The sequence below is a fragment of the Giraffa tippelskirchi genome, chromosome 1, assembly GCF_054371585.1.
Source record: "Giraffa tippelskirchi isolate mGirTip1 chromosome 1, T2T-mGirTip1v1.2.pri, whole genome shotgun sequence".
Classification (NCBI taxonomy): Eukaryota; Metazoa; Chordata; class Mammalia; order Artiodactyla; family Giraffidae; genus Giraffa; species Giraffa tippelskirchi.
This window is the reverse complement of record NC_137275.1, coordinates 118,785,309-118,812,942: the sequence shown is the minus strand read 5'-3', so window position 1 is coordinate 118,812,942 and position 27,634 is coordinate 118,785,309. Positions and strand designations below refer to the sequence as shown.

At 40.2% G+C, this 27,634-nt stretch overlaps 1 protein-coding gene across 3 annotated transcripts in view; it reads right to left on the bottom strand.

Moving 5' to 3' along the window:
* The window catches only part of PDE5A (phosphodiesterase 5A), a 150,131-nt gene extending 123,035 nt beyond the window's left edge, over window positions 1-27,096 (bottom strand). For 2 of the 3 annotated variants that reach the window (XM_081493237.1, XM_081493246.1), the window contains exons 1-2: window positions 26,560-27,096; window positions 3,527-4,115 (exon numbers count right to left, since the gene is read on the bottom strand). In XM_081493237.1, coding sequence (XP_081349363.1) covers window positions 3,527-4,115; window positions 26,560-26,681 — 711 coding nt within the window. In that variant the 5' untranslated portion in view covers window positions 26,682-27,096. Of the gene's footprint in view, window positions 1-3,526; window positions 4,116-26,000; window positions 26,053-26,559 lie in introns of those variants that run through there. The other variant, XM_081493256.1, reaches the window with a different exon arrangement.
* Window positions 27,097-27,634: the final 538 nt, after the last annotated feature.

Below are 27,634 nucleotides of genomic sequence, written 5' to 3'. Positions count from 1 at the left end.
ATGTCTAGTTTTCAAGTACAAGGAAAATTCCAACACATTTATGTAAGTTGTTCTGATTATTGTGTCAATATCTTATTACTAATAAATGCTGTGCCACATTCAAGAAAGTTGCATGAATGATGGACTGATAGAGGAGGAGATAATGTGTTGACTGAATATCACTGACATTTGTGGTATAACTGAAAGTCACTGGTCAAAACATCTATGACCCCTCAAATTGCACAGAGGAGCCTCAACTTTCCTGTGTTACTATGGGGCCTACACAGTGTACCACATGATAAGTAGCAAGAACAGCTGTTCTATCATGGATCATGTCATGTTTTAAATATGTGAATGTATTATTTTATCAGTAATAAAACAGTTGAATTCCCAAATGTATACCATTCTGTTACAAAGTTTTAAAACGGGAATCAAATGTTGACCTTTTCTTAAAATTAATTTATCTAAGAGATTTTTTTATTCTTAGCTTCAATGTGAACACTATTTTATTTCATGGCTACTGCTTGGTTTTCTACTGCTGTACTACAACTTCTAAGTGTTCTGTGGTCATGTAAGCTGAAGAAATATTGCTATACAGTGTCATTTTTACAGATTACATATTTAAGGAATCTGTAGGACTAAGAAAACACAGAACATGCTTTCATATTTTGACTATTTCCACAAAAGGCTATGAGACAGTATTTTGACTACTACTGTTTATGAGTGGGCTGAGTAATGGACTGCGTGTGTGCTCAGGTGCTCAGTTGTGCCAACTCTTTGCGACCCCACAGACTAGCCCATCCTGCTCCTCCATCCATGGAATCTCCCAGGCAAGAATACTGGAGGGGGTTGCCATTCCCTTCTCGGGGATCTTCCTTATCCAGGGATTGAGCCCGTGTCTCCTGCATTGGTAGACAGGTTCTTTGCCACTGAGCCACCAGGGAAGCCAAGTAATGAATTATCCACTAGCCAACTGATTTTCACTGTTAATACCAACGTAAATTGGAGACGGCAATGGCACCTGACTCCAGTACTCTTGCCTGGAAAATTGCATGGACGGAGGAGCCTGGTAGGCTACAGTCCATGGGGTTGCTAAGAGTCGGACACGACTGAGAGACTTCACTTTCACTTTTCCCTTTCATGCACGGGAGAAGGAAATGGCAACCCACTCCAGTGTTCTTGCCTGGAGAATCCCAGGGACGGCGGAGCCTGGTGGGCTGCCGTCTATGGGGTTGCACGGAGTCAGACACGACTGAAGCGACTCAGCAGCAGCAGCAGCAACCAATGTAAATTACATCACAATCAATCCCACAACTTCTAATGAAATTCTGTGCCAGGAAAATCTTCCATAAGGCCACTATAAACGCAGCTCGAGGGTATCAAGGGTGGAGTAGCCAGGTTACAGGGCTTCACCCTGGGGCACTGCAAATCAAGGGCACTGGGCCTATTTTAGACAAGAATTAAATCACTGTTCACTGCAAAACAAAAATTACACTATATTATTGGAATGGCCAAAAAGTTCTTTCAGACTTTTTGTAACATCTTATGAAAAAACTTTTTGGGTAATCCAAAAACTCTAAAGATGGTAAAGAAATTAAATAAAATTGATATAAGTGAAGAAATCCTCAGTGTTGGTGAAGTTTAGGACAATGTAGACAAATGAAGGCTTTCTCAGCAAAACTGAAGCATATTTATGGTCCTGCTCTACCACTGTCACCTAAGATGGGAAGGGGATTCTGCAAATTTGGCAGCAATCCTTCAGCTATGTCCTCAATACCCCTCTTGGAGTCTGCTACGGTGTGACGTTATTTACAGAGCTCAAAGAGGTCATGGAGATGGCTCCGTGAAGAACCAAAATTGAAAACACTGCTGGTATAGAGTGGATTCTGAAAGCTATCTCAGTATTTAACGTATGTGAACTATCACATATCTCCCCAGACCCCTACCCTCAGAATTCCTCAACAGTTACCACTATTTACTGACCCAACTTCAAAACCTGAGGCATCTCCAACTTCTCTTCTCAGTTCCATCTCCTACTAGCTTCCAAGTCTGGCAGATTCAACTGCTTCTGCAATCCATTTCCTCTTTTTGATCTTGAAGGCCAGTGCCCTGGTTTAGGTCCTTACTTCCTCAGCCTATTAAAATAGCCTCTCCTACCAGTTTCCAGTATTTTTCCATCTAATTCACTTTATGACCACCGTAATACTCATCCTTTTAAAGCACAGTCTGAAATCACACCAGGCCCCCTTTCAAACCATCTTCAATTATTCCTCATGGCTCTGAATCAAAGACATACTCCTCATCTGGGCATTCAAGACCTCAGTGATCTCCATTAGCTCCTCAAAATCTACATTATCTCCCACATATATCCACATAAGCACCCCATGGTCCAACTTCCCGTCTCTTCTTCAAACTTCTCTTTACATCTGGCTCTCACCACGCCCACAACTTAATCTACTCAAATCTTACCCACCGTCCAGGGTCTGCATCAATCATCGTTTCCTCTCCATCTCCCCAGTTACATGTGATCTTCTGCTTCCCTGAACCTAACACATTTTTCCTGGCTCTATTATGACCTGCTTTCTACTATACTCATTTATCTCCCCTACCACAATCTTCTCTTAATCAATACTTATTAGGACTGGTCCCTGTGCCAGGCACTGTACTAGGCACCAGGAGTACAGGGCTGAACAAAACATCTACGACCCCTGAAACTGCACAGAGAAACCTCAACTTCTCTGTGTTACTATGGAACCTACACAGTGTACCACATGATAAGTAGTAAGAACAATTGTTCTGTCAAGGTGCTAGAACATGATTCGTAAACACACTGCCATTCAAATAAGATGCTTTGTTTAAAATCTCTAACTCTATTAATAAAAGAATCATTTTCAATAGGAAACTTGAAGAAACATATATTGTAATCTTTAAGTCTATAATAAAGACTTGTTCACTACTGAAACAAAAATGGAATATCAAATCCTTCCATCAAAATATTGTAGAGCAAAAATTTCTATTTTTTGAAGATACACATAAATGCATTTGTTTAATAAAACAACTGGAAGAGTGGAAAGAAAGATAATCAGACTTTGGTATCAATGAGACGTCAAATGAATGAGTATGATTAAGTGAATGAATGAATTTAAACAGACTATTGGTTTGGTTTTCAGACAGTTTTTGGACCTATTATTTTAGAATCTCCGTAAAATCCTCCAAAGTTCACGTGGCAATAACGTGGATAGGGATATGTATAGTGATCAGGAAAAAACAATGAAAGAACACAACTGTGAGATGAGCTATGTCAAATTATCATTAAGGAGAATAACAAGACAAGATTTCTCTAAGGCCCCTGTGTTGGACTCAGCCACCAGTGAAGAAATTGACTTTCAAAAGACGGGGAGGTTCTTGACCATATGTTCCCACTTTAAATAAGTTTGTAAATGATTAAATCTCAGTTTCAAATATCCCTAGATTCACAGTAGTTGCCCAGGCCCCATCCACATTCCACGCCCCACTCCGCCCGCCTCTGTTCCAGGAGTTTCTTTACCTCATAGGCGTCTTTGATGTTCAAGGGCTCGCCAAGAGCAGCCACGTGTCCCACGATGCCTTTGTTCCACTCTAAGCGGATGCAGTTATTTGAAGCTTCTTCCAGTGTTGAACCTTCTGCAACATCAAAGAGGCGGCTGATAAGAAACTTGTCATTGGAGCTGTCCTCACAGACGAGGAATAAGGAGTAGCGGTCAGCGGCAATGAGTCCATGGATATGCAAGAAAATTTTGTGACATAAGGCTGTGACATCCAAGTGACTAGAAATATCTTTCACTAATTCCAAGAGTCTCGAGCACTGGTCCCCTTCATCATTATCAAACCGTGGGGAGGTTAGAGGCATCTGTTCCTTCTTGTCTGAGTCAGAGAGGAAGCTCACAGTTCCCTCAGAATCCCTGATAACAATGGGTCTAAGCGGCCGATCGAATTCAGAGGCAGAGATCTTCCTGGTTGGTGTTCCAGGGACACTGTTCTCTGTACGGGGACTTGGCTGTAAGGGGCAAGAGCAGGATTCCGGGTGGCCTTTGATTCCTTCCTTGCACACAGGGATGGTGTGAACTCTCTCAGCAAACCATGCATTGACCATTTCTCTGCAGAAAAGAACATGTAGACACATTAAATATTTGAGGAAGACAAGAGTGGATAAATAAGATGTGGTGCATATATATGATGGAATACTACTCAGCCATAAAAAAGGACTGATACAGGGTCACTTGCAGAGACATGGATGGACTTATTGTCTGTCATACATAATGAAGTAAGTCAGAAAGAGACAAGCAGATATCCTATATTAACACATGTATATGGAATCAAGAAAAATGGTACTGATGAACCTATCTGCAGGGTAGGAACAGAGATGCAGATGTAGAAAATGGACAGGTGGACATGCAGGGGGATGAACGGGGAGACTGGGATGGAGGTATGTGCACTGCCATGTGTAGAACAGATAGGTGGTGAGAACTTACTGTATAGCACAGGGAGTTCAGCTCAGAGCTCTGTGGTGACCTAGATGGGGGAGGGGAGGTGGGGATGGGGATAAGGGAGGGAGGTCCAAGAGAGAGGGGATATGTGTATACACATAGCCGATCCTCTTCATCATTGAGCAGAAATGAACACATCATAAAGCAACTATACCTCAATAAAAACAAAACAGTGTGTGTGTGTGTGTGTGTGTGACAGTGTGTGTGTGTGTGTGTGTGTGTGTGTGTGTGTGTGGCACGCATGCTCGGTAATGGCTGACTCTTTGCTATCCCACAGACTGAAGCCTGCCAGGCTCCTCTGTCCATGGACTTTTCCAGGCAAGAACACTGGAGTGGGTTGCCATTTTCTACTCCAGAGGATCTTGCCAACCCAGGGATCGAACCAACATCTGTTTTGTCTCCTGCATTGGAGGCAGGTTCCTTCCCACTGTGCCACCTGGGAAGCCTCCCTCCTTAAATACTGCTACCCCTGAAAATTTCTAAAATCTTCTCATGGTTAACTGATGTGGTAACCATTTGTCATAGAAAATGAAAACATGACAGTCTATTTAAGACAGTTTATTTTGAAAAACAGTAGAAGACAACTGTTTCAGTGAACATTTTAATAAAAGATTGACTCCTATATACATATATTTTCAGATATCTGATTTATAATGCATCAAGTGTCAAGTTGGTGTCTCTCAAAATCAGTTTGAATTAAAGTAAAAGCCACTAAATTTGACAATAGTCTTAGGAAAACACATGCATGGAAATTTGCTATTAAAAACACACAACTTATTCTGAAGTTAAATATTTTAAATTAAAAAAAAAATTCATCTGAATTTGGCTAGGTAGCATGCTTAATTTTAGCTAGTTTTTATCTATACCACTATATATATATTAGATTTAGGAAGGGAAATAGAAAACAGAAACAATTTGATATAGTATGTAGAAGAAAGATCATAGACATCCATTAATAACATTCTAATAATGCATGTCCAATAATCTAGAATAATCTTCTTCTATTTACTCCTTGTATAAAGGAGGAAAACAAAAAAATAGGCAATAACTAGTATAAAAAATTTAATCCAAGAAAATTTAAATTATTTATGTTGTTCATGTACCACTCCATGAAGAAACCTATCTAAGCTAAAGGTTTCATAGTCAGTATTTTAAAAACAAAACAAAACAAATATACTAGATCATACACATCCAAAAGACTGTTGTTCAGTTCAAATAATTCCTCTTGGGAAGCTGTAATCTGATGCCAATTGATGCCCCCATTACTTTAAACATTTTGACAACTTTTGAAACTAAATTCTAAAAAATTCAAAGTCATATAAGAATATTAGTTTTACCTAAAAGCTAGATCTTGTTTTTCACTGAGCCTTGCTCTCAAAATAAGCAAATAAAACCACAAAAAACCTAGAGTAACGGCTAACTTAATACATATCGCATGCAGACCTGATTTTTCCCCAAATACAGACCTGATTTTTCTCCAAACTCAAAAATTTATTTTCAAAAGACAATAACTTGCTAGCACCGAGGATATTTAAAAGTACTGGCCTATAAGAGCAATGCAATCTCCATGCGGCAATGGTTTACTGGTTATTTTCATGAAAGAGCCAGGATGCAGACACTCTCCAATCCTGGCTGCAGCAGAAATTGATAACACCTCTTCAGAGGGCAACCAGGCAGTATCTAACAAGTTTTAAAATGCATTTATCCTTTGTTCCAAAGATTTTACACACATGGCAAAGGAAGTATCCATGTATTTATTTACTGTTTGTTATAGCAAAGATAAGAGCAAACTTATCCCGTAAATAGAAGCCTGGCAAAATACATCATGGCACATTTATAAATGGAACAGTGTGCCTGTGCTAAGGTGCTTCAGTCATGTCTGACTCTTTGCAACACTATGGTCTGTAGTCCACCAGGCTTCTCTCTCCTTGGGATTTTCCAGGCAAGAATCCCGGAGTGGGCTGTCATGATCTCCTCCAGGGGATCTTCCCAACCCTGGGATCGAACCTGCAGCTCTTACATCTCCTGCATTGGCAGGCAGGTTCTTTACTACTAGTGCCAGCTGGGAAGCCCAAATGGAACACTAGGCAGATATTACACAGTACTGATATGAATAATCACCCCAATCTATTAAGTGAGAAAAGATCCAGAAGGAGAAGAGAAGAGTTAATCATTTTCCTGGGTCTCCACTAAGTGTTTCACTTACAGAATGTTCCCTGAATTATTTTATTTTGAACAATAATCTATTGTTTGGTAAATATATATTACCATGAACTGACACCAATCTAGAATGAAATGGGTAAAAAAGAAATAGATATTATCAGGATTATCTCATAATTCCAAGTGTTAGATACATTTTAAAGCTCTCTTTAAAAACTACTTACTATATTACTCCAGTATATACCTACAGCACAGAGTTTTTCTTTAAATGTAATTGCCTAATATTTTATAAATGCATGCCGTGGCTTGGGACAAAATTTCTAGTGATAAGAATATACTCTGGTAACAGTGTATCTCAAAAACTTCTATAGAAATGAGGGGGACATACTTTGGGAAATGTTTATGTAACCTCCAAAATCACAAAGAAAGATTGTGCCAAAGACACTGATGTCAGACATGCATGTGAGAAATGTACAGGAAGCATCTGAATAAAATGTTTTGTAAAACATGAAACAGGAACACAGCAATATGTTTAAGCTAATCTAGTTTATGTGATTAAAAAATATATACATGTAACTTAAAACTTCTCAAATCAACATAAAAACAGGTATTTTAACTATGTTAGCTACAAACCTGAAACACAGCCTCAATTTATTTATCTTCTCACTGAAAAATGGTGATTAACATTTTAATTTTTAATCAAACCATCTACTTGACAACATCTAAACAGACACCTTAAAGTGATGAAATCACAATTCCTAATGCCCCATCTTTCTTCTTGCTCCAATCTCACTCCCTGTCAATTTTCTTCATACCAATAAATAGCACCATCCCCAGTTACTCAACTGCACATCTAGGAATTACTCTGAATTTGTTTCCTTCAACTCTCACATACAATCTAGCAACCAAGTCCTGTCCAGTTGACTTCCAAAACTCTATACTCCAATCTGCTTATTCTATCTCCTGTACTACTCCCCTGGTTCAAGCTCCATCATCTCTCATCTTAGACTATGGCCACAGCCCCTTAACTGGACTCTCTGAAATTATACTAGCCTCCCTTCAACCCATTCTCCCCATGGCAGCTAGAGCAATCTTTGAAAAAGTAAGCCTTAACATCTTAACCATCTTACTGGGCTTCTCACTGAATTGAGAATAAAACGCAAACTCTTCCAATTCCTGACCATAGTCCCTCCTGTCCACACAGGCCTCCTTGATGTTCCTCAAGCACATCAAACTTTGACTGCCCCCAGTCTGGAATGCTCTCCTCACCTGCATCTGACAGGTCACAGCTCCCTCGTCACCTGCACAGACAGGTCTTCCCTGCTCACTCCACCTCTCAAGGGGCCCCAACACATTATGTTCTCCCCTGACACGATCTGAATTCTTATTGTTGCTCTTCAGTCGCCCAGTCATGTCCAACTCTTTGCAACTCAACGGACTGCAGCACACCAGGCCTCTCTGTCCCTCACCATCGCCCAGAGCTTGCCCAAGTTCATGTTCATTGCATCGGTGATGCCGTCTAGCTGTCTCGTCCTCTGATGCCCTTGTCTCCTTCTGCCATCGATCTTTCCCAGCATCAGGGACTTTTCAATAAGTTGTCTGTTCGCATCAGATGACCAAAATATTGGGAGCTTCAGCCTCAGCATCAGTCCTTCCAATGAATATTCAAGGTTGATCTCCTTGCTATCCAAGGGACTTTCAGGAGTCTTCTCCAGCACCACAGTTTGAAGGCATCAATTCTTTGGCATTCTGCCTTTTTTACAGTCCAGCTCTCACAACTGTACATGACCAATGGTGAAGACCATAGCCTTGACTATACGGACCTTCATTGGCAGAATAATGTCTCTGCTTTTCAAGACACTGTCTAGGTTTGTCATCACTTTCCTGCCAAGAAGCCATCGTCTTCTGATTTCATGGCTGTAGTCACTGTCTGCAGTGATTTTGGAGCCCAAGAAGAGGAAATCTGCCACTACTTCCAACTTTCCCCCTTCTATTTGCCATGCAGTAATGGGGACAGATGCCATGATGTTAGTTGTTGTTGTTTTTTTTTTAATATTTAGTCTTAAGCCGGCTCTTTCACTCTCCTCCTTCACCCTCATCAAGAGGCTCTTTAGTTCCTCTTTGCTTTCTGCCATTAGAGTGGTAATGAATTCTTACTATCATCTATTTCTCTTGTTTATTAACCTGTTGGTTTACTGTCTATTTCCTCCAAGGAGATGTAAATTTCATACTCCTCTGTCTTGTTAACAACTGCATTCCTGCACTTAGAAAAGGTCTGTCACATATTAATACTATGTCCTTGATAAATATCTGAGTGAAGTGAATGAATAAATAAATGAAGCCTCCTAAACTAACTGCATTAAAAAGGACAACAGTCTTTTTGTCACCACCCCTTGGATGTAAGCCTCATAACTGACCATGGCTACTCTACCTCGTTTATCCCATAGGGCCTGTTATACATCTTAAACAGAGCCAGTGCCCCCACATTCTTTGTTAGATATTTTGCATTATTATGTTTAATTTGTCTCACAGGTGTTGTACCTCTAGATACTTTTTTGGAAAAATGAACTCAGTATTAAATGACACAGGAAAAGTAGATCTGGTATATTCATTCAACCAACAATTTTTATTAACCACCAGTTGTGGGGGGAAAGGTTTTCTCATGACCACATTATTGATTATCTGAGTCCCTGTAGATATATATGCCTGTGGAGGAAAACATAAGTTATCATAACATCAAAACAATTACTTATAAACCAGCCTTAAATAATATTAAATCATCTCTTATACTTCTCTCCTTTCAAGCCTCCCTTGACGTTTTGTAGTGCATGACCTATGTGGCTATGTGAAGTGAGCCTTCTGTCCTAAGACTAGTATTGATCATCTCCTGTTCTTTAACACTTTAATCTCTGCAAATACAAATCACTTGCAGACTGAAATGTAAACTTAACGTAAGATATAGAATTTCTAGAAGCAGAACAAAGTGATGTTGGAGACTATTCTAATATTACATAAAGCCACTGATAATTAAAGGTTAAGCCCAATTAAAAACCAGCTAACAAAATCAGTAAGGATCATTAATATAACAAATACCCGAAAAGAGAATTCTATTCAAATAAGTGCATTCTAGATCAAGAAAGGCTGCTGGAAAAACTGAAGATCTTCCAATGTTAATTTTAAAAAACTCTATTTGGGGGAAAAAAAACTCTATGATTTTGTTGCAAATGTCAAACAAGTAAAGTTATTTGCCAGAAACTATTTTACAAATTAGCTTGGAGTTTCCATTATAATTTAAATTTTATTAGATTTAAAATAAATTTACTTTCATAACCTGTGGTTCCATTTTCCAAAGTAAAGTTCCAATCAAAATCTTTTCATTGATACTTTTTCATTTTAACTGGATTCACTTTTTTAAGTGTCCTTTCCTCTAGACTGTATTATTCTCAGGAAGCTGCTTGTACACGTCAGGCACTGTGCTAGCCACCAGGGATACAGGGGTGAGCAAGCCCAGGCCTCTCCTCCCCAAACTGAAACTTACAATGTGTCCAGAAGTTAATTTATACACATACTGAATTTTGCTGTCATATGAAGTTATATGTTGTTGTTTAACTGCTAAAGTCATCTCTGACTCTTTGAGACCCCATGGACTATAGCCCGCCAGGCTCCTCTGTCCATGGGGATTTTCAGGCAAGAGTAGTGAAGTGGGTTTTACATATAAATGAATAAAGATGCAGAGATGAACATGTCAAATATGAGGGTAAATACACCAGATGGGATTCAAGAAACCTGGCTGACAGCTCTGACTGGGGCAAATCTCTTCTATGGCCTGAGACAGGATCTCTACTTTCCCTTCTTTCTCTTCCTTGAGTCTATGAGATTTTGAAAAGTATGTCTATCAGAGATACTGGAAGAAAAAAGCAGCATTTTATTTAAACCTGGTGAGGCAGGTATTAACAATCCTACTTTCTAAATTAAGAAGCTAAATTAAATGGCTGAACCAAACACACATCTGTTATCTGGTAGCAAAACTAGGAATCAAATCTAGGTTTCCTATTCCAAGTCTTACAGCCTATAAGAATATAAAAGTTCCCACAACATCAATGTTTGTCATGAAGAAGACACTTTATAAAATCCATATGCAGTAGAAACAGTCAAAAATCAAATTTAAACATATATGGTATAGAAAGAACACACTCGCTTATAACAGCACATCCCCTAACTTAATTCTTTCCATCCAGACCACAGAAGGATGGCACACTAAACCACTGAGGTAAAAACACTGTGTGAAGGGACTCAGAACACAAACTCTGAAGGATAGTGTCCTTAAAAAAATCTGACTGAATCTCATGCCTGTTTCTCTGAAAACAGGTCAGGGTTTATAAACCTAAAATGATGCACTGAAAAGAATGTATACTAAACATGTTCAAGATAAGAGTAATTCTTAGGGTTGCATTGCTGTTGCTGTTCAGTCATTAAGTTCATGACTGACTCTTTGTGACCCCGGGCACTGCAGTACACCAGGCTCCTCTGTCCTCCACTCTCCCTGAGTTTGCTCAAATTCACATCCACTGAGTTGGTGATGCTATCTAACCATCTCAGCCTCTGCTGCCCCCTTCTCTCTTTGCCTTCAATCTTTCCCAGCATCAGGGTCTCTTTCAATGAGTCAGCTCTTCGCATTAGGTGGCCAAGGTACTGGAGCTTCAACTTCAGCAGCATCCCTTCCAATGAATATTCAGGGTTGATTTCCTAACAGTTGATTAGTTTGATCTTCCTGCAGTCCAGGAGACTCTCAAGAGTCTTCTCCAACACCACAATTCAAAAGCATCAATTCTTCAGTGCTCAACCTTTTTTATGGTCCAGCTCTCACATCCGTACGTGACTACTGGAAAAACCATAGCTTTGACTGTATGGACCTTTGTCTCTGCTTTTCAATATGCCATCTAGGTTCAAAGGAGCAAGTGTCTTTTAATTTCATGGCTGCAGTCACTATCCACTGTGATTTTGCTAGACTTAGCAAATAAAAATACTGGATACCAGTTAAAACTGAGTTTTAGATAAACAATGAATACAGTTTTAATATAAACAGTATCTAAAATTCAAATTATACTGAATTTATTTCAAACGACCATACTAGTCATTTGATATTCTGTTTTTCCCAAATGAAACTGTTGGCAGATAGACATCAAAGAAAAAGTAGGTTCTGTGTAGCACATCAATGAGCTCTGTGCCATCAAATAACTGTATCATTGAAAGAGCACAAAGGATCTTGTGTATTATGGTAACTGATCTTTAGGAAGCTCTTAGATTAATAATTTGTGGCATAAAATTCTTCCTTACATCAAGCCTTTTCATTTTACTGTCCAAATCATATCATATATTTAGTAGAGAAAAAACAAACTGCAATCTACTTATATAAGGGAGGCTGACACATTGCTAAAAATTCTCGGGAAGCACTGAGAAGCTATGTTTTTAGTCATAAATCCCAAATTCCAATCTATACTTTAGCATTTGTTACCAATGGGATTTGTAACCAACAGCAAACAATTTCCTTCTTCTGAGTTTCAATTTCATCCTGTATCCAGTAGGGGAAATACTGCCTGTTCTAACTTCTTCCTGAAGTGCAAGGTGGTGACTATCTTTAGTTGAGTATAAAGTTAAGAATACTAAACTGGCCATCAGGAGATAATTCTACTGAATAATCGCTACTTCCCTGGAGTTCATTTTCTCCTGAGTACAGTTCTTCATTGTAAAAAAGGGCAGCTCTCTGAACAAGTCAGGAAGATTCCCACAAGTGCTTACATTATCAGCAGACTAATAGGTGATGATTATTATGTCAGTCAACTCTTGTCATCTCCTTTTGCCCCTCAGCTTCCTTCTCTTTCTTATTCTTTCACTCATCTCACGGGGTTGATGTTCGAGTCAAATTAGAAAATGCATATGGAAGTATTTCAAAATCTCTTCCACATACTTAAGATGCTGCTATCTCTAGACCCTTTCCAATGGAGCTGCAGGGCTGGCCTAAGGGGCAATGGGTGTTTATTTCCTCATAACGTTCAGCCAAGAGACTCAGAGAAAGTAAGGGGGAAGGAAGGTCATGTTCCAGGTGGTACAGGCCCACAGGCTGAGTGGGTCTGATGATTTGGAAACAGCCTGTCTAAACGTACCCTGAGTATCTAGGTCCTTGTCCAAAGAAGATACTGCAGATTGTTATTTATTATAGAATCCCACTAAGCTTCCCCCTAAAAAAGATGAGTTACATCATAACTCTACATAAATTACATCCTAGCTGTCTGAGCAAAAAGAACGAAATGGATGCAAATTCCACAAAGGTATTTTACCCTCTGCTGGAGATTCTAATAACTTAGAAACCCTACTTTCATGTATAAGCAAGTCTTTGTTAACTGCTCTGCAAACAAAAACAGAGCAAGCATCTTGAAGTCTTTGAGCCGATTTAGCTTTTACAAGGCCGTTAATGAAAGACAACAGGCCTTGGATGCCAGAAATAAAGCCACAGCCAAAGGAAACGCAATAAAAGGTAAAGCCAAGAATTTATAATCAATGACAAGATCCTGATGTTTAACATCCCATCCAAATCATTCCTTCTCTCCTCACCAAAACCTGTTTTATTATCCTCTAGTCAGTTATTTCCTTCTATATTTTATTACTCAAAAAATTTCTTACCTCATAAATGAATTATATTATATGCTTCTTTTAAAATGGGTAAACAGTTCAGTTTTGTTCTTAAACTTTTACAATACGTCTTACAATAACTGGAGAAATCCTGCGTCTGAGCTAACTCGCTTCAGTCGTGTCCAACTCTTTGTGATCCCATGGACTGTAGCCCGCCAGGCTCCTCTGTCCATGGAATTCTCCAGGCAAGAATACTGGAGTAGGTTACCATTTCCTTCTCCAGGGGATCTTCCTGACCCAGGGATCGACATTGGCAGGCAGGTTCTTTACCACTAGCACCACCTGGGAAGTTAGATGCAGAAATCCTGGAGAGTACTAAAATCAATGCTGGGAGTTATTCCTCTCAGCCAACATAAATGTGAATACCATTTGTAATTTCAAACTTGTAACACAAGTTTGCACAGATGCTGCTCACGGCTCACCAAGGGACCCTTTCCCACAAGGCAGGTAAAGAGCAAGTAAAGAAGTAAAGAACCTCAAAAGAGCAAGTAAAGAACCCCCCAAATTGATATTAATTAGATGGCAGGAAATGAAGCCAACTGGAAGCTGATAAAAACTTGCTATGAGTTATCATAAATGTGACTTGGATTTTAAATTTCAAATCTTTTAAAACAATGAATCCAACCAGAAGTTTACTGCCTTAATGTTCTACTTTACTGAAGACTAGCAGCTCGTGAGTCTTGCCCATGCAACGATGATGTAATATAAAAATCAGTGTCAGGAGGAATAATCTTTAACATATTTTGACTTCATGAGCCTTCCTTAGAGCGTTAACAGCACTGCATCCTTCAAAACAATGTGTCAGTGTGGGTGGAGCGCTCTGCAAAACTGAGTTTATGCACTCAAAAGGCCAGGAAGCCAGGTTCTAGCAGCTGCAGGAAAAGGCTGAGTACTGGCATTTCCAGTGTTGGACGTTTGAGGTCTTTAATAATATACAGAGGAATGGAATGAATATATTCACTTGTGAATGATTAAAAAAAAAAGAAGGAGGAAATCTGTGGGGCAGAAAGTCTAGGTGAAGTGTCTCTTCTTTTTTTAATCATTGTAATAAAGAGTTTATCTCATCAAAATTACACACATGGCAGAAATAAAGTGCTATTTCATACTACACATCCCATGTGTTCATATTTTTAAAGAAGATGAAAAATATGTTATTCTTAAAATAAGAGTCAAGTTAATGATTAAATTTACTGGTAGCAAGCTAATAATATCTGTTTTTACTGGATATTGAAATAGCTTTAATTTTTATATATTACCTATACTTCATCTCATACTTTGCAAAAATTTTACAAATTGATTAGTAGTATTCACTAAAAACCCTGGAGGAGGAAATGGCAACCCACTTAAGTATTTTTGCCTGGGAAATCCCGTGGAGAGAGGATTCTGGTGCGCTGCAGTCCATGGGGTTGCAGAGAGTCAGACACGGCTGAGCAAATGAGCACACAGGCATATTCATTTAAAAAGAAAAGGAAAGTCACTATATGATGGCACATACTCTGTTAAGGACGAAAATCTTCCCCTTTTGTAGTTTCTCATTTTCACTCAATATTACGACCAATCACAGAAACAAAAACTACAGTTTATAATTTATATTATAACTAATATAATTTTCCACTAATCTAATTAGATCACAGTTTTTTCCAAATGCCTATAATCTAGAAGTATTAAATAGGATATGCAAAACACTGCATAGTGAAATATAAGTTCTCACATAGCATTTCAAATATGATTAGCAAAAGGGATACACACACACAAAGCAGCTCCATCCAATAATAACTTTACTTTCTACCAAAGTTGAACTGCTCACTCAGGTTACAAAATGAATCTTAAAAAGACAGGAATACCTTAAAATATATATTCAGTATTCCAGAGGCTTTGAAAGGGAAAAATAATTAAAATACCTTGTCTAAGTTTTAAAGAAAATTTCTTGGCATCAAGAAAAGGAAACAATTTACAAAGCAGTGTAAAATTCTAATGTAAACATAATAATTCTCATGAGCTAAAAATATAATTAGATGAAACCTACTTGTAGAGCAGCTAGCTTAATGTATTTTGTGCTCTTGCCTAAAATAATGTACCAGAGGATAAAATTTTTTTGAAAATATACTGCACTTAGGGTATCTATAGTCTAATACTAAGAATATAATTGTTAACAGTCTAGTGCCTAAATTTTCAGCCGTTCTATTTTAAAATATCACTAGAGAGTTCCCACTTTTTATGCTCTAAAATTATACATGGAAACTAAACCCACTTGGGCAAAGTCTCTAGGCACCTCATTTAGTGACGTGCTTGTACATTAAGAGGCACTAGGAGGAACTTGAGCCTCTTCCTGAGTCAAATTTCTCATGACATTAAATCTCGGAGTCTTTCCTTTGCTTCCATTAATACTGACACTGGGCTTCAGTAGAGCATGGTGCGTAAGGGCCCAGGTGGGACAGGCTTAGGCTTCAACCCGAGTTGTTTCTAAGATAAGACCTCAGGTGCATTATTTATGCTGTCTGTAAAATGGAGATAAGGGTATTAACCCTCATAGGCTTCTTAAAAAAATTAAGAAAAATGACACCTATATAGTGATTGCATAGAGTCTGGTACTAAGAGTTTAATATATTAGTTACTGTTTTTAAGTTAATCAAACATTAACTGGAACATATTTTCAAAGGCAATTAAATTTTTTGTAAAAATAAAAAGAATTTATTCATGGATTTCTACAGAATAACTAGATGTTAGCCATTTGCTTTCCAAGCTCCTAGTTTAAAAGCACTAATTTCTCTACAAAACTTGTGCAAAACAAAAAAGGTGTTTTAATGTCTGTAGTTTCTCCAATTAGAATTGAAAAAACATGGACTCCCTAGACCAATAACTATACTTATATATGACATAATTTCCTAAGTAATACATAAAGAATAAGAGCTGATCATTTAGTTGAGAAAAATCACTGTGAGAGCATAACTTGTTTTTCTATGACTACTCAGAGCTCAATCGCTAAAAATAAGGTAGAGAATTTGGAAGGTGATGTGGTTTCTAAATACCAAAGATATAATAAAAGTGTTTAACAATTGTGATAAATATACAACTAATTGCCTATGATAAAAACCATAACAATATTTCATAAAAACTATCATTTTAAACTGGGGAATGGTTTCAATACTTGATAAAAACAATGCTTTAACATTTGCTACAGGAGATTTAGGGAATAAAGTCGGTCCATTTTAGTTCCTACCCACGGGGGCTTACTTGGGGGAATTCTCTAAGTAGGTTGATACTTGAGCCTCACGGATATTACTCTTGTGTGGTATAACATTTGGGGAGATTTGCAGGGCGCCTCAAAACAAACAGAACAAAAAGCTGCAGGCCCTGAATGATCCATAAAACACAATGCATGAACATGTTTTTAAGGCCACTATTAAAACATTACCCCTTTCTCTTTCCAGTGATTTTTCCATCTTCATGTGAATTAACTAATTAAAACTAGAATCAAAAAGTGTACCATTTTCCTGTCAAAGGATGGTTGATAACATATGGAAATAGCTAAAATCATCTGTAGGAAAAACACACAAAAAAACCTTACATAAAATATAACAGATATTTCTCCTGCTCCTGGATCCTAATTTTACAGTTTTAGTTGCCATGTTTGGACACTTTGACCTAGATCCACCACTCTTACTTGCAAAATACTTAAAGAAGGAAACTATTCAAATCTGAGAAGTTGACACTCTGCTCTTCTGGTGAGAATCAAGAATGCTTAGGGATGAAAGAGAATTTTAAACTCATTTATAAATCTCTCTGCCTTGATTTTTCACCCCTCCCATCTCACATAAAGCCAAGGTTTATTAACCTGGGCCAGTTACCAAGCTGGGGACACAGTCGGGAGGTCTGAATTCTCATTCCAATTCCCTTTCCAGTACCTTACACAGTCTTCAGAAGGTTCTGTTCAAACCATTAATAAAAATTCACTTTAAAAATGAGGACACAAAGTCTATTAAATCCCTATTCTGTTGTTCTAATTTCCACTTATCAGAATAGGGGGATGACTCCCCAAACTTGCAATTATAATTAAACCACTGATGATTCCCAACGTAAAATAAATTGTAACCTACTGAAAATCACTCTAAAAAAGATAAAAAAATATGTATTATTTCCTTTAAATTTCTTAAGAACACTAAAAGTAATGCTATTATTAACGTTTTACAGAGAAAGCAAATAAAGTACCTAAAGGTCATACTCTTAAGAAAGATGTAGTTTGGGAGTTGAAGCTTAAATCTGTCCTACACAGGGCCTTTAGCCATCGTAAACTGAAATAAAATTTAAAGGGCTCAGAACAGTGGTTCCCAAACAAGTATTGGTGCCAGAGTTTGGAGGGCACTTGGAAATGTGTGTCAAAACAATCAGGGTGCTCCTGACATTTAGTGTCTGGGGCCCAGGGATGTTAAACATCCTGTAATACACTGAACAGCTTCCCACAACAAAATGTATCACTGCTGCTGCTGCTAAGTCGCTTCAGTCGTGTCTGACTCTGTGCGACCCCATAGACGGCAGCCCACCAGGCTCCCCCGTCCCTGGGATTCTCCAGGCAAGAACACTGGAGTGGGTTGCCATTTCCTTCTCCAATGCACGAGAGTGAAAAGTGAAAGTGAAGTCGCTCAGTCGTGTCCCACTCTTCGAGACCCCATGGACTGCAGCCTACCAACTCCTCTGTCCATGGGATTTTCCAGGCAAGAGTACTGGAGTGGGGTGCCATTGCCCTCTCCAAAATGTATCACTACCAAAGGCCAAATAGCATCCCCTTAAGAAGCAATGTTCTACTATAATGGAAAAGAATCTGAAAAAAGAACATATATATAAAATATACGTACTATATAAAACTTATGTATATATAACTGAATCACTTTGCTGTAAACCTGAAACTCATTGTAAATGAGTTTTATTGTAAATCAACTACACTACAAATAAAAAAGAAGAAGAAAAAAAGCAAGGGTTAATAAGAATAAAAGATTACCATACTATAACAGGGTATTAAATGACACAGGGGAGATCTGAGACACCTCCAAGTGATTCCTCCAATAATCTCTACTCTGACGTTACAGTGAGTAGTTCCCTTGCTTCTGGCATGGATTAGAAACAAATGCCGCCTAAAGTTACTTAACGTTCCCAAGTCTTCTCCAGCTATGAAAACATCTGAGAAGCTTACTGGGACCAAATATAAATAAAAGGCATAACCACTTCGTATGGTTTTACGTTCAAATTTGACCAAGAGTTGGAAGAGACATGCTTTGCAATTTTCCATGCATTTATAATCACAGGTATGAAAAATGTTCCTTAAAGAAGTATCTATTTACATCAAAAAGAAAATCTAATAACCAAAATCTATGCTGTAAATATGTAAGTCAATTTGTTTTGCAGCTTAGATATGGGAAAAAGATTGGACTAGATTGGCATGTCTCAATCTGAGGTCTGAGAAGCCCTCAGAGTCTGAAGCAAGAACGTTTTGAAGATCTGTAGCAGGGTCAGATGGTAAAGAACCAGCTTGCAGTGCAGGAGACCTGTGTTCATTCCCTGTGTTGGGAAGATCCCCTGGAGGAGGGCATGACAATCTACTCCAGTATTCTTGCCTGGAGAATCCCATGGACAGAGAAGCCTGGTGGGCTACAGTCCACGAGGTCACATAGAGCTGGACACAACTGAGCAACTACACGCACACACACAGTTTTTCTATGGAAATGCTTCAATTCTATGTTTTCACACTAATGACAGTAACAACAACAAAGAAAGACAAAGACATATACTTTAAATTACTGGGATGACTACCTTATAACCAACTACTATCCTGCAGTTTTAGGAGTCAAGTCTATATCTGTGTTTACAGTCACACTGCAGCCCAATGGTTCTGGGATAACGAGAAAATAAAAGAGGTAGATTTAATATGCAGATATGCTTTCAAGCCAAGTAAAACCAAAAGCTGGTGTACTTGCTATAGGACTAAAAGTTTCATGACTGTTGAGAGAGACCCAGTGGGAAAAATGAATCATCACAAGGCAACTGTAGTAAAGGCAAGATGACCTCACCAGACCCTAGCATCTTATTGCAATTAGGGCCACATTCACTCTGCAAGGATGATTTAATGAGTGTTGTCAATTTGCATTTGGCTAGAGTTTTATCATTTTATTAACTTATACATTTATTTTGGTATTGCAGTTGCACAAATGCTATAACTGTGATTAAATTATACCTACTCTTAAGAATTCCACATTTAACTAACATTAAGAGAAAGTCAGTATTAGGTATGGCAGATAGCTGGAACTTCTGGGTGCACTCACATCACTTTCATTTGGGAACTTCCCTCCCCCACTGACACATCACAGTCTGGGTTACCTGCCCCAGCGAAGTAAGAGGACAAACCTATTCTTCCAGAAATAAAGGTTGGTCCAGACCAGGCAAATTATGCAAGTAAGGCCAAAATAATTCTGAGAGGACTGACATGTATAAGAAGGTATTTCTCAAACATCAAAAGTTTAAGACCCACATAAACTTGCCAAGAAGAAACTTTTCCAGCACATGAAGAAAGCCTGATGGAGAATAAAACCAATACAGCATAGCGTCAAAAGAATGGCTGGACAAATGGATGGATGGTGGGATGAATGGATGGTGAGATGGATGCAGGGAAGAAAGGAGGAAAGACAGATTGATTAGATACATACACGGACCAAAAAAAAAGAATACTGACAAGATTATGGCATCAAGCTGAATTTCACATCCAAACCAATCCCCAGGAATGTCAATTTTGTATGAGTTCAACAAGAATTTCTGTCATTTGTGACCAAAAGTTTTTTAACCAAAATACTGGAGGTCAATAAGAATGTCTTTCTTTAACAGGGGAAGGTTACTTAAATTTGAGAAGCACTGGATGACATGATCTCCAGCTCTATTAAGTTCAAACATCCTGTGTGTGTTTTAAATATTTCACCAGCTTTAAAAAAAAATCAGGATCTTTTCTTATAACCTCAACATGCTTATTCAACAGAAAGTAGAAGTGATTACTTTTTTCATGATTATTACCAGTGATATTATATCAGATAGGAGACTTTTCTCCCTCAAGTTTAGATGTAATAAAATTATTCAGAAAAGACAATTAGAAAAAGTTAATCTTACTTGATGATTCAGAATCAAGGGAAAGGTTTCAAAGAATACAGAAGCTAACAATGGCACCTAAGACTTTAAAAAGCAAGTTCACTACAAACTACAAATGGGGCATATATATATATATATATATGTATACACACACACACACACACACACACACATCCATATATATATATTGAGTTGGAAAAGTTTGTGTTTTTCTATAACATCTTCCGGAAAAAAACAAAGGAACTTTCTGTCCTACCCAATAAAAGGCTTTTAGAATCTTTTAAGAATATTTATCAGAATGATTCTTATAAACTTAACACTCAGTTTGCTTTACTTGCCTGATATTTAGTTGGCAATACATATAAATTCCCACCAGTTAGAGAAAATGAATAAAGCACTCACACCATGAAAAAAAAAGAAGATTCAAAATAAATGAGAATACCAAGTCAGTAAGTAAGATTACAGAGCTAAGAATCAAGTGAATGACTCATATGGAAAAGTTTCTTCAGTTTTTATTCTTAGGTTGTAATTCACAGGTACTTTTTTTTTTTTAACTGAACCTGATTTAACAGATATTTCCAAGGCCACATCAATCAGCTACATCAATTGGTCAACTAAATCTGTATCTGTCCAGCTAAACTAATCTCACAGGAAGTCCTGCACGATCAGTAGCTACTCTGCATTCAAAATTCAGTCATTTTTCAACCCTTCACTATCAATCAACTCAGTGATTTATTTAATTATTCTGCAGTCCTTACCAAAGGCTTTTATCCTAAGAAGAGCTTTTATCTTACATTTAGCCCTGAAAACAAAGAAAGAAAATAACTCAATACAACAGTTACAGGTTACAAATTGTTAGTTTGAAAAATATTTGGGGGACAAACTAATAAACACCAAGCAGTTCCCCCCCCCCAGCCTTTTTAAGTATGGAAGAACTTTCTCCCAACCATTATTAAAATGTACTATGAAGTTCAAGCAGTTTTAAGTTAGATTGTGTCTTCAAATCTAGAGGAAGCGAAGCATCTTGGTAAGACATACTCTCTGTAATCAGGTAAGGGTGAAGGTACAAACTCTACCCATACAACTTGAAAACACCTTCAAATATTTTAAAAGAAATGATATCAGAGACAAGACTCAAGTCATTTCTTTAGGTGGAACTATCTAAATAGGAAATTCTGTTGCACGACATAATCAAAATGCTAAAAGTTGTTCATCTTTAGGTACTGAAGATGACTTCATGAAAATATTAGCAATTTCTATAGATCTTTAGATCACAAACCGAAAAGTTAATGAAATGTATTACAAGCCTAAGTATTATATTAATATTAAACAAATATATTTATTTTGAGATATTTATGACTAACTGCCACTGCATTCAGAGAAGGCAATGGCACCCCACTCCAGTACTCTTGCCTGGAAAATCCCATGGACGGAGAAGCCTGGTAGGCTGCAGTTCATGGGGTCTCAAAGAGTGGGACACGACTGAGCGACTTCACTTTCACTTTTCCCTTTCATGCACTGGAGAAGGAAATGGCAACCCACTCCATTGTTCTTGCCTGGAGAATCCCAGGGACGGGGGAGCCTGGTGGGCTGCCGTCTATGGGGTCACACAGAGTCGGACAGGACTGAAGCGACTCAGCAGCAGCAGCAGCAGCCACCGCACTGGTTCTACCACAGTTTTAGGAATCATGATCTTGTATTTGGGGCTTTAAAAATGGAACTAAATATAAAACCTGGAGAACATTAGTGACAGAAGAGCGATGAGAAGCATCATTTCAGGGGCTCCTGTGGATTCTTTCAGATTCAATCACGTCCAAATTCAATCCACATGAGAACTTTTAGGGCACTAAAAAGTGCCTTAGAGCTGGCATAGGACCCTGGTTATAAGCAATACAAGGATAAAAGGATATTATCACACCAGAATTATCATAATAAAAATATTAGAAATAATATCAAAGCCAGACTAAGTCAATACCCACAGGATTTTATTGTCTTCAACCCTAATGACTACTTAACAAAATATGTTTAACAAAATGTTTGTCTGAAAATTGTGAAAAGTTTATATTCCTATATGATATAGAAATAATCATTTTAAAGAGTGAATAGCAATATCTACTTTACACCCATCATCTGACTTTTAAGAAAAATATTTTGCAAATAATAATTACAGCTTCAAGAGATGAAAAAAATATTAAAAACAAGCAACAAAAAAGAAAGAATCCTAAACAGTGAACCTGGAACACCAACTAATTCACCACAGCTTTGCAGTGTTAAATAAAAAGTCTATCATAGAAAACTATATGGGAGTGTAAAACTTCTGTTTCTGGACTTTGATCCAAGAAGTCATAAAAAGTTGTCCTCACTTAGTATCTCCTATTTCCAGTATATGCCAAATATTCTTAAGCTTTTGTCTAGTACAAAACAAAGCAATAAAAAGTCAATCATATTACCTCCTCAATACTAAATGACATAAAACACTGCCTACAATCACAGAGCTGGTAAGCAACTAATGAAAGGTAAATTATTCTAATAAGCTGTCAAGAATAACAACAGCTGTTAAAGTGGCATTAGCACCAGAAAGGCTTCATCTGCAAGGCAGGAGCATTTAAACCCTTAACAACAGGGTATCTCAAACCTGTAGGACTGCAAAGTTTTCTACAACAGTGAGGGTAGGAGTTTTCCACAGGTTTTAGTTACTAGTCGCAAACTAATTTTTATGCCAATAGATGTTATGAATTGCTCAACTGACACTCAAATTCACTTAAACAGGTTTTGATTGCTAAAAAGCATTTATTTGTGTGCTGCCCGCTCTGGCTTGTAGGGAGGTGTTTAGCTCTGTATTGAAAGATAATTATAGAAAACAATGTAACAATTGCAATGTAACAATGCAATAATTGCTTTCCAGGTCAATCAAAATTCACAGGTGTTTAAATGAGAGTTTAGGAGTGCCAGAACCTTCCTTCTATTCAGTGACTACTATTGGGTGCAGACCATTCAATCTGGGAAGAAAACAGAGAAGCATACATAAATGTCAAACAATTAAATGAGGAGGAAATAGTTCTACCAATAAGACTGTCTACAGATGAAGATGGCCAATCTAAGCAAGTCCAAATTTATTTTAAATAAATAAACATGCAAACTGCCCCTACAGAACTGTTCTATTTCACCGTTTCCTGAATTACAACAGTATTCATTTTATACATATAAAGTTTAAGAAAGGGGGGGAGCAAAGTAACATGAGCTTCTTGTTAAACACACACACACACACAACTTAGCTGTAAAGTTAGTGTCTGCAATAAGATTTTACCACAAGCATGTGAATCACACAGTGTTTAGCAGGTTGGCATTTTTATGTCCAACCTCTCACTCTTAAAATTTTAAGTCTCCAGTTAATGCTATTAAATATAAGCCCAAACTGGAATATTGTTTCTAGAAAAAATTATGGCTACACACGAGTTAGATTATATTCTTCACACTGACAACTTTCAGCACATTATAATTCCTAAAACTGAGGGCCTGCACTATTCTTGAATATCTTCACTTTCGTTTTCCAACTTACACTTAACATAAACTCTTCTCTCAAGACTATATATATATACACACATACACATATCACAGAAAGTGTTCAGCCTACTCTCAACATCAACTGTAATATAAAAACTCCAACTGAAGAAAAAGTCTTTAACAGTCTCAGATGATCTAAATTTTACACTAAGGAGTGTAATTTTGAGAATTGAGATTTTAATCCTATGCTACTTCGGAGAAAAAAATGTGAAAAGAAATGTAATTTAATTCATTTTATTTATTAGGAAAAAAATATTACTCTTCAAGTTTTGGCAGATTCTCAAAGTGAAGTGTTCTTATGTATGACTTAAAAGCTACCGCCAAACACCCCCAAGTTTGTGTCTTTAAAGGGAGGGGAGAGAAAACAAAGAAAAAGGATATTAACGCTGATTTTCAAATAAATAATTTCGTTCTTTCTTAATAATATGCCTAAGGAACATCTCTAAAGAACATCCCCCTACACACTTAAAATATCAGCCCCGTTCTCCTGCCCAGTCTCTTATGCGCTGTAATTCATTAAGGGTGGGAGTGTGCCAGCGGTGAAAGGGAACCGGGACAGACGGCCTCGGAGGAGCCGACCTCTAGAGACTGCTGGCCTCCAGCAATCGATGATTCCAGGCCTGGATGGTCCTGGTGCTCACCCCAAACTCTCACAAAAAGTGCCCTTCGAAAAGAAACCACTTTCCATTCAGGGCTTATCCTCTGGTCACTCCAGACTAAGTATTGTGATAGAAGACGAAAGCGGGGGGGAGAAGAGGATTTTAAAAGGAAGGCGGAGTAATTAAACAGAAGAGATAAGGTTTGTCCCAAAACCTTCGCCTATTAAAAACCCCCAAAGTCATCAAACCGATACCAACCCTGAACGTTCGTTGGGAGAAACGGGAGTTAAAAAGACTCATCTAAGATTTCAAAACTATTACATCTGCAGGAATGTAAAGGAAGACAAAAATGTCAAAGAACGCATTTTCAGTAAGGCATCTCCCAGCCGGTGTGACCCGCGTGCCACCACCCAGCACCCGGCCCCACCGGCCCCCCGCCCCGGGAAAAGCGGGAAAGACGCGGGCAATGCTGAAGGAAGTACCTTGTTTTGTCTCCAAAAGGCAACATAGCAAACGTGGGAAATTGGAAGTGCAAACCAGGCGGCCTCGGCGGGCCCTGGACTGCAGGAGAAGTCGGGGGCCGACGACTCGCCCAGGTGAGGCGGGTTGCTCGAAGCCGGTCTCCCTACGGTCCCCGCCGTCGCGCCGCCGCCCGCCGCCGCCCGCTCGCTCCGCGCCGCGCCGCCCCCTGGCGGGGAGCGCCAGGCCGGACCGCGGCCGTGCGCCGGCGGATGGGAGCCCGGCGGCCAGCCCCGGCCGGCTCCTCCACCATCACAGCCCCGCGCGCGCCTCCCTCCCGGCCGAGGCGGCCAGCTCCGGCTGCCCGAAGGCCGCTGCCCTGAGCCGGCGACGGCGAAGTCCGGGCCCCTTCTCCAAAGGAGTGCGCCTGGGAGTCAGCCCGCGTCCGCGCGCAGCAGCCTCCTCCTCGCTGCGGCTTCTCATCAACTCTCCGGCTTCCGGGCACCCGCCCGCTTCCCACTCTTCGTTCCACCCTCCTAGCCCCTCGGCTTCAGCCTCAATCCCTCTCCAACTCTCCCGCGGGCGTTTCCCACGCGCGCCTCAACTATCCGCGGCGCAGCCTCCTCCCCAAGCACAGGCTCCCGCCTCCCCGCCCTTCGCAGCAGCCGCCCCGGCGCTTGGCTCAGGACCAGGAAGACTGGTCTCTGGGGTCGCCTCGGGCCGCGCGGGACCTGCCACCCCCCGGGGTCAGCTCTCCGCCGTCCTTTGTGTGCGCGCCGCCAGTCCCTTCGCGGAGCGCCTTCCACGCCGCCGCCTTGCGAGCAAACGGAAAGGAAAGGAAGAGCGCGGGACAACCAGGGGACTGACTGGAAGGGGGGCAAAAGACGACAGCACTCACTCTGGGAAGGTTCCGGCATGGTGCTGCCTCTGGGCTTCTCGGTCTCGCCCCTACCCCGGCCTTCCCCGCCCCGCCAGGGCCGGGGCAAAGGGGGCCGGGGGAGGAGCGGAGCCACAAGGACCGCGTTGGAAATGGTGCTTCCGGAGCTGCAGGGAAGGGGTTCAAACACTGTTTTGGTTTCGCTAAGGAGATTTAGGGGAACCAGGAGGCTAGAGAAAGGCCCATGAGCGCAAATATATGGAAATAATCTTGTTCCCAGGGAATACTAGGGCTGCCGGAGTGTGGAGGGGGTGGGGGTGGCGGTTCGGCACATACATTTTTGTATTTGAACTTTGTGAGCAAGTTGGATCGGATCCGACGCTTGGGTTTTTCGACTGTACTCGCCTTAAGAGTCCAGGTCTCTACACCGTAAGAAGATCATGGCCCTACTTCAAAAGCAAAGGGCCTGAGAGTGAGACTGTTTAATGCTTAAGGAAGGGGAAAATTCAATAAGGGAGAGAGATAAACCCCAGGTCACGCTCCATGCCCCGGCCGGGTCTTCCGTGGCTACTCTTCTTACCTGGTGCCTTTCCTAACAAAGTAAGAGAAGGTAAAGTCCCAGTGATCATCCAGCCACGCTTCGACCGAGTCCTGGTCCCATTGCTGTTGCGGCCGCTCGGAGCCGGGGCCGGCCCTCTCCATGATCAGCGCGGCGCGTCTCTGCCGTCAGCTGGTGCTGGTTTTCCACTCCAGCTGGGGTCCCTCCCTCGGAGGAGCAGAACTCGCCTCGAGACCCTCCCCCTTCGCCCTGCTTCAGTCGGGCCGGCTTTCGGCGGAGCTGCTCAGTTGCCGGGCCAGCCTCCGGCCGCGCCCCCCCTCTCCTGGTCCTCACCGCTTCCAGGTGCGGCGGGCGGGGCGGGTGTCGCAGCCCCGCGCCTTCCCTGGGGTCTGAGACTGGCTCTTGAAGTCTCTCTAGTCTCCAGATTCCGAGGCGGCCGGGGCGGCGACTGGCGAGCTCTCCGGAAGCCCAGTGGCCAGGACTAGAAAGGAGGCCAGGCGGCCGCTGGGGTGCGCTGCGTGCCAAGCCGGCTCCGGAGGAGCGCTCAAAGGTGACTGTGGATGTGTTCGCTGAGCGTCCCACTCTAGGAAAGGGAAGGTCACGCTGTGGAGACCCAGCCCAAACCCAGAGAGCGGTAGCTAGGGGAATTTTCGCCCGAAAATGAGAGGTGGTGGTAGCCCGCGCTCTTTTCCCCAGGCCTGGGAGAACAATGACGGTCCTGCCTCGCTTTCCGCCAGATCAGCGCCTGGGTCTGGGAGGAGCTGGGACCCACCTCCCACGGAGCCCTGACAGCGCAACGGCTCAGGGAGCCCGAGCCAAGGACCATGTCTAGGGTAATGAGATCTGGGACGTGAGTCACCAAAATAGCTTTGAGAGTCCTGGTGGGTAACTTCTAACATAGCCATTTCTGTGATTAACGTTAATAATAATAACAATAGTAAGTATAAATTAACTGCCTTCACAAGAAAGGCTTAATTATCATTAAGTCCCCTTTCCTAACTGGAAAAAGATAAAGGTAAATTGAAATACAATAATCACTATGGTTTATGTATGAAATCACAAATCTCCATACAAGTAGGTTAACTTGATCGTACCG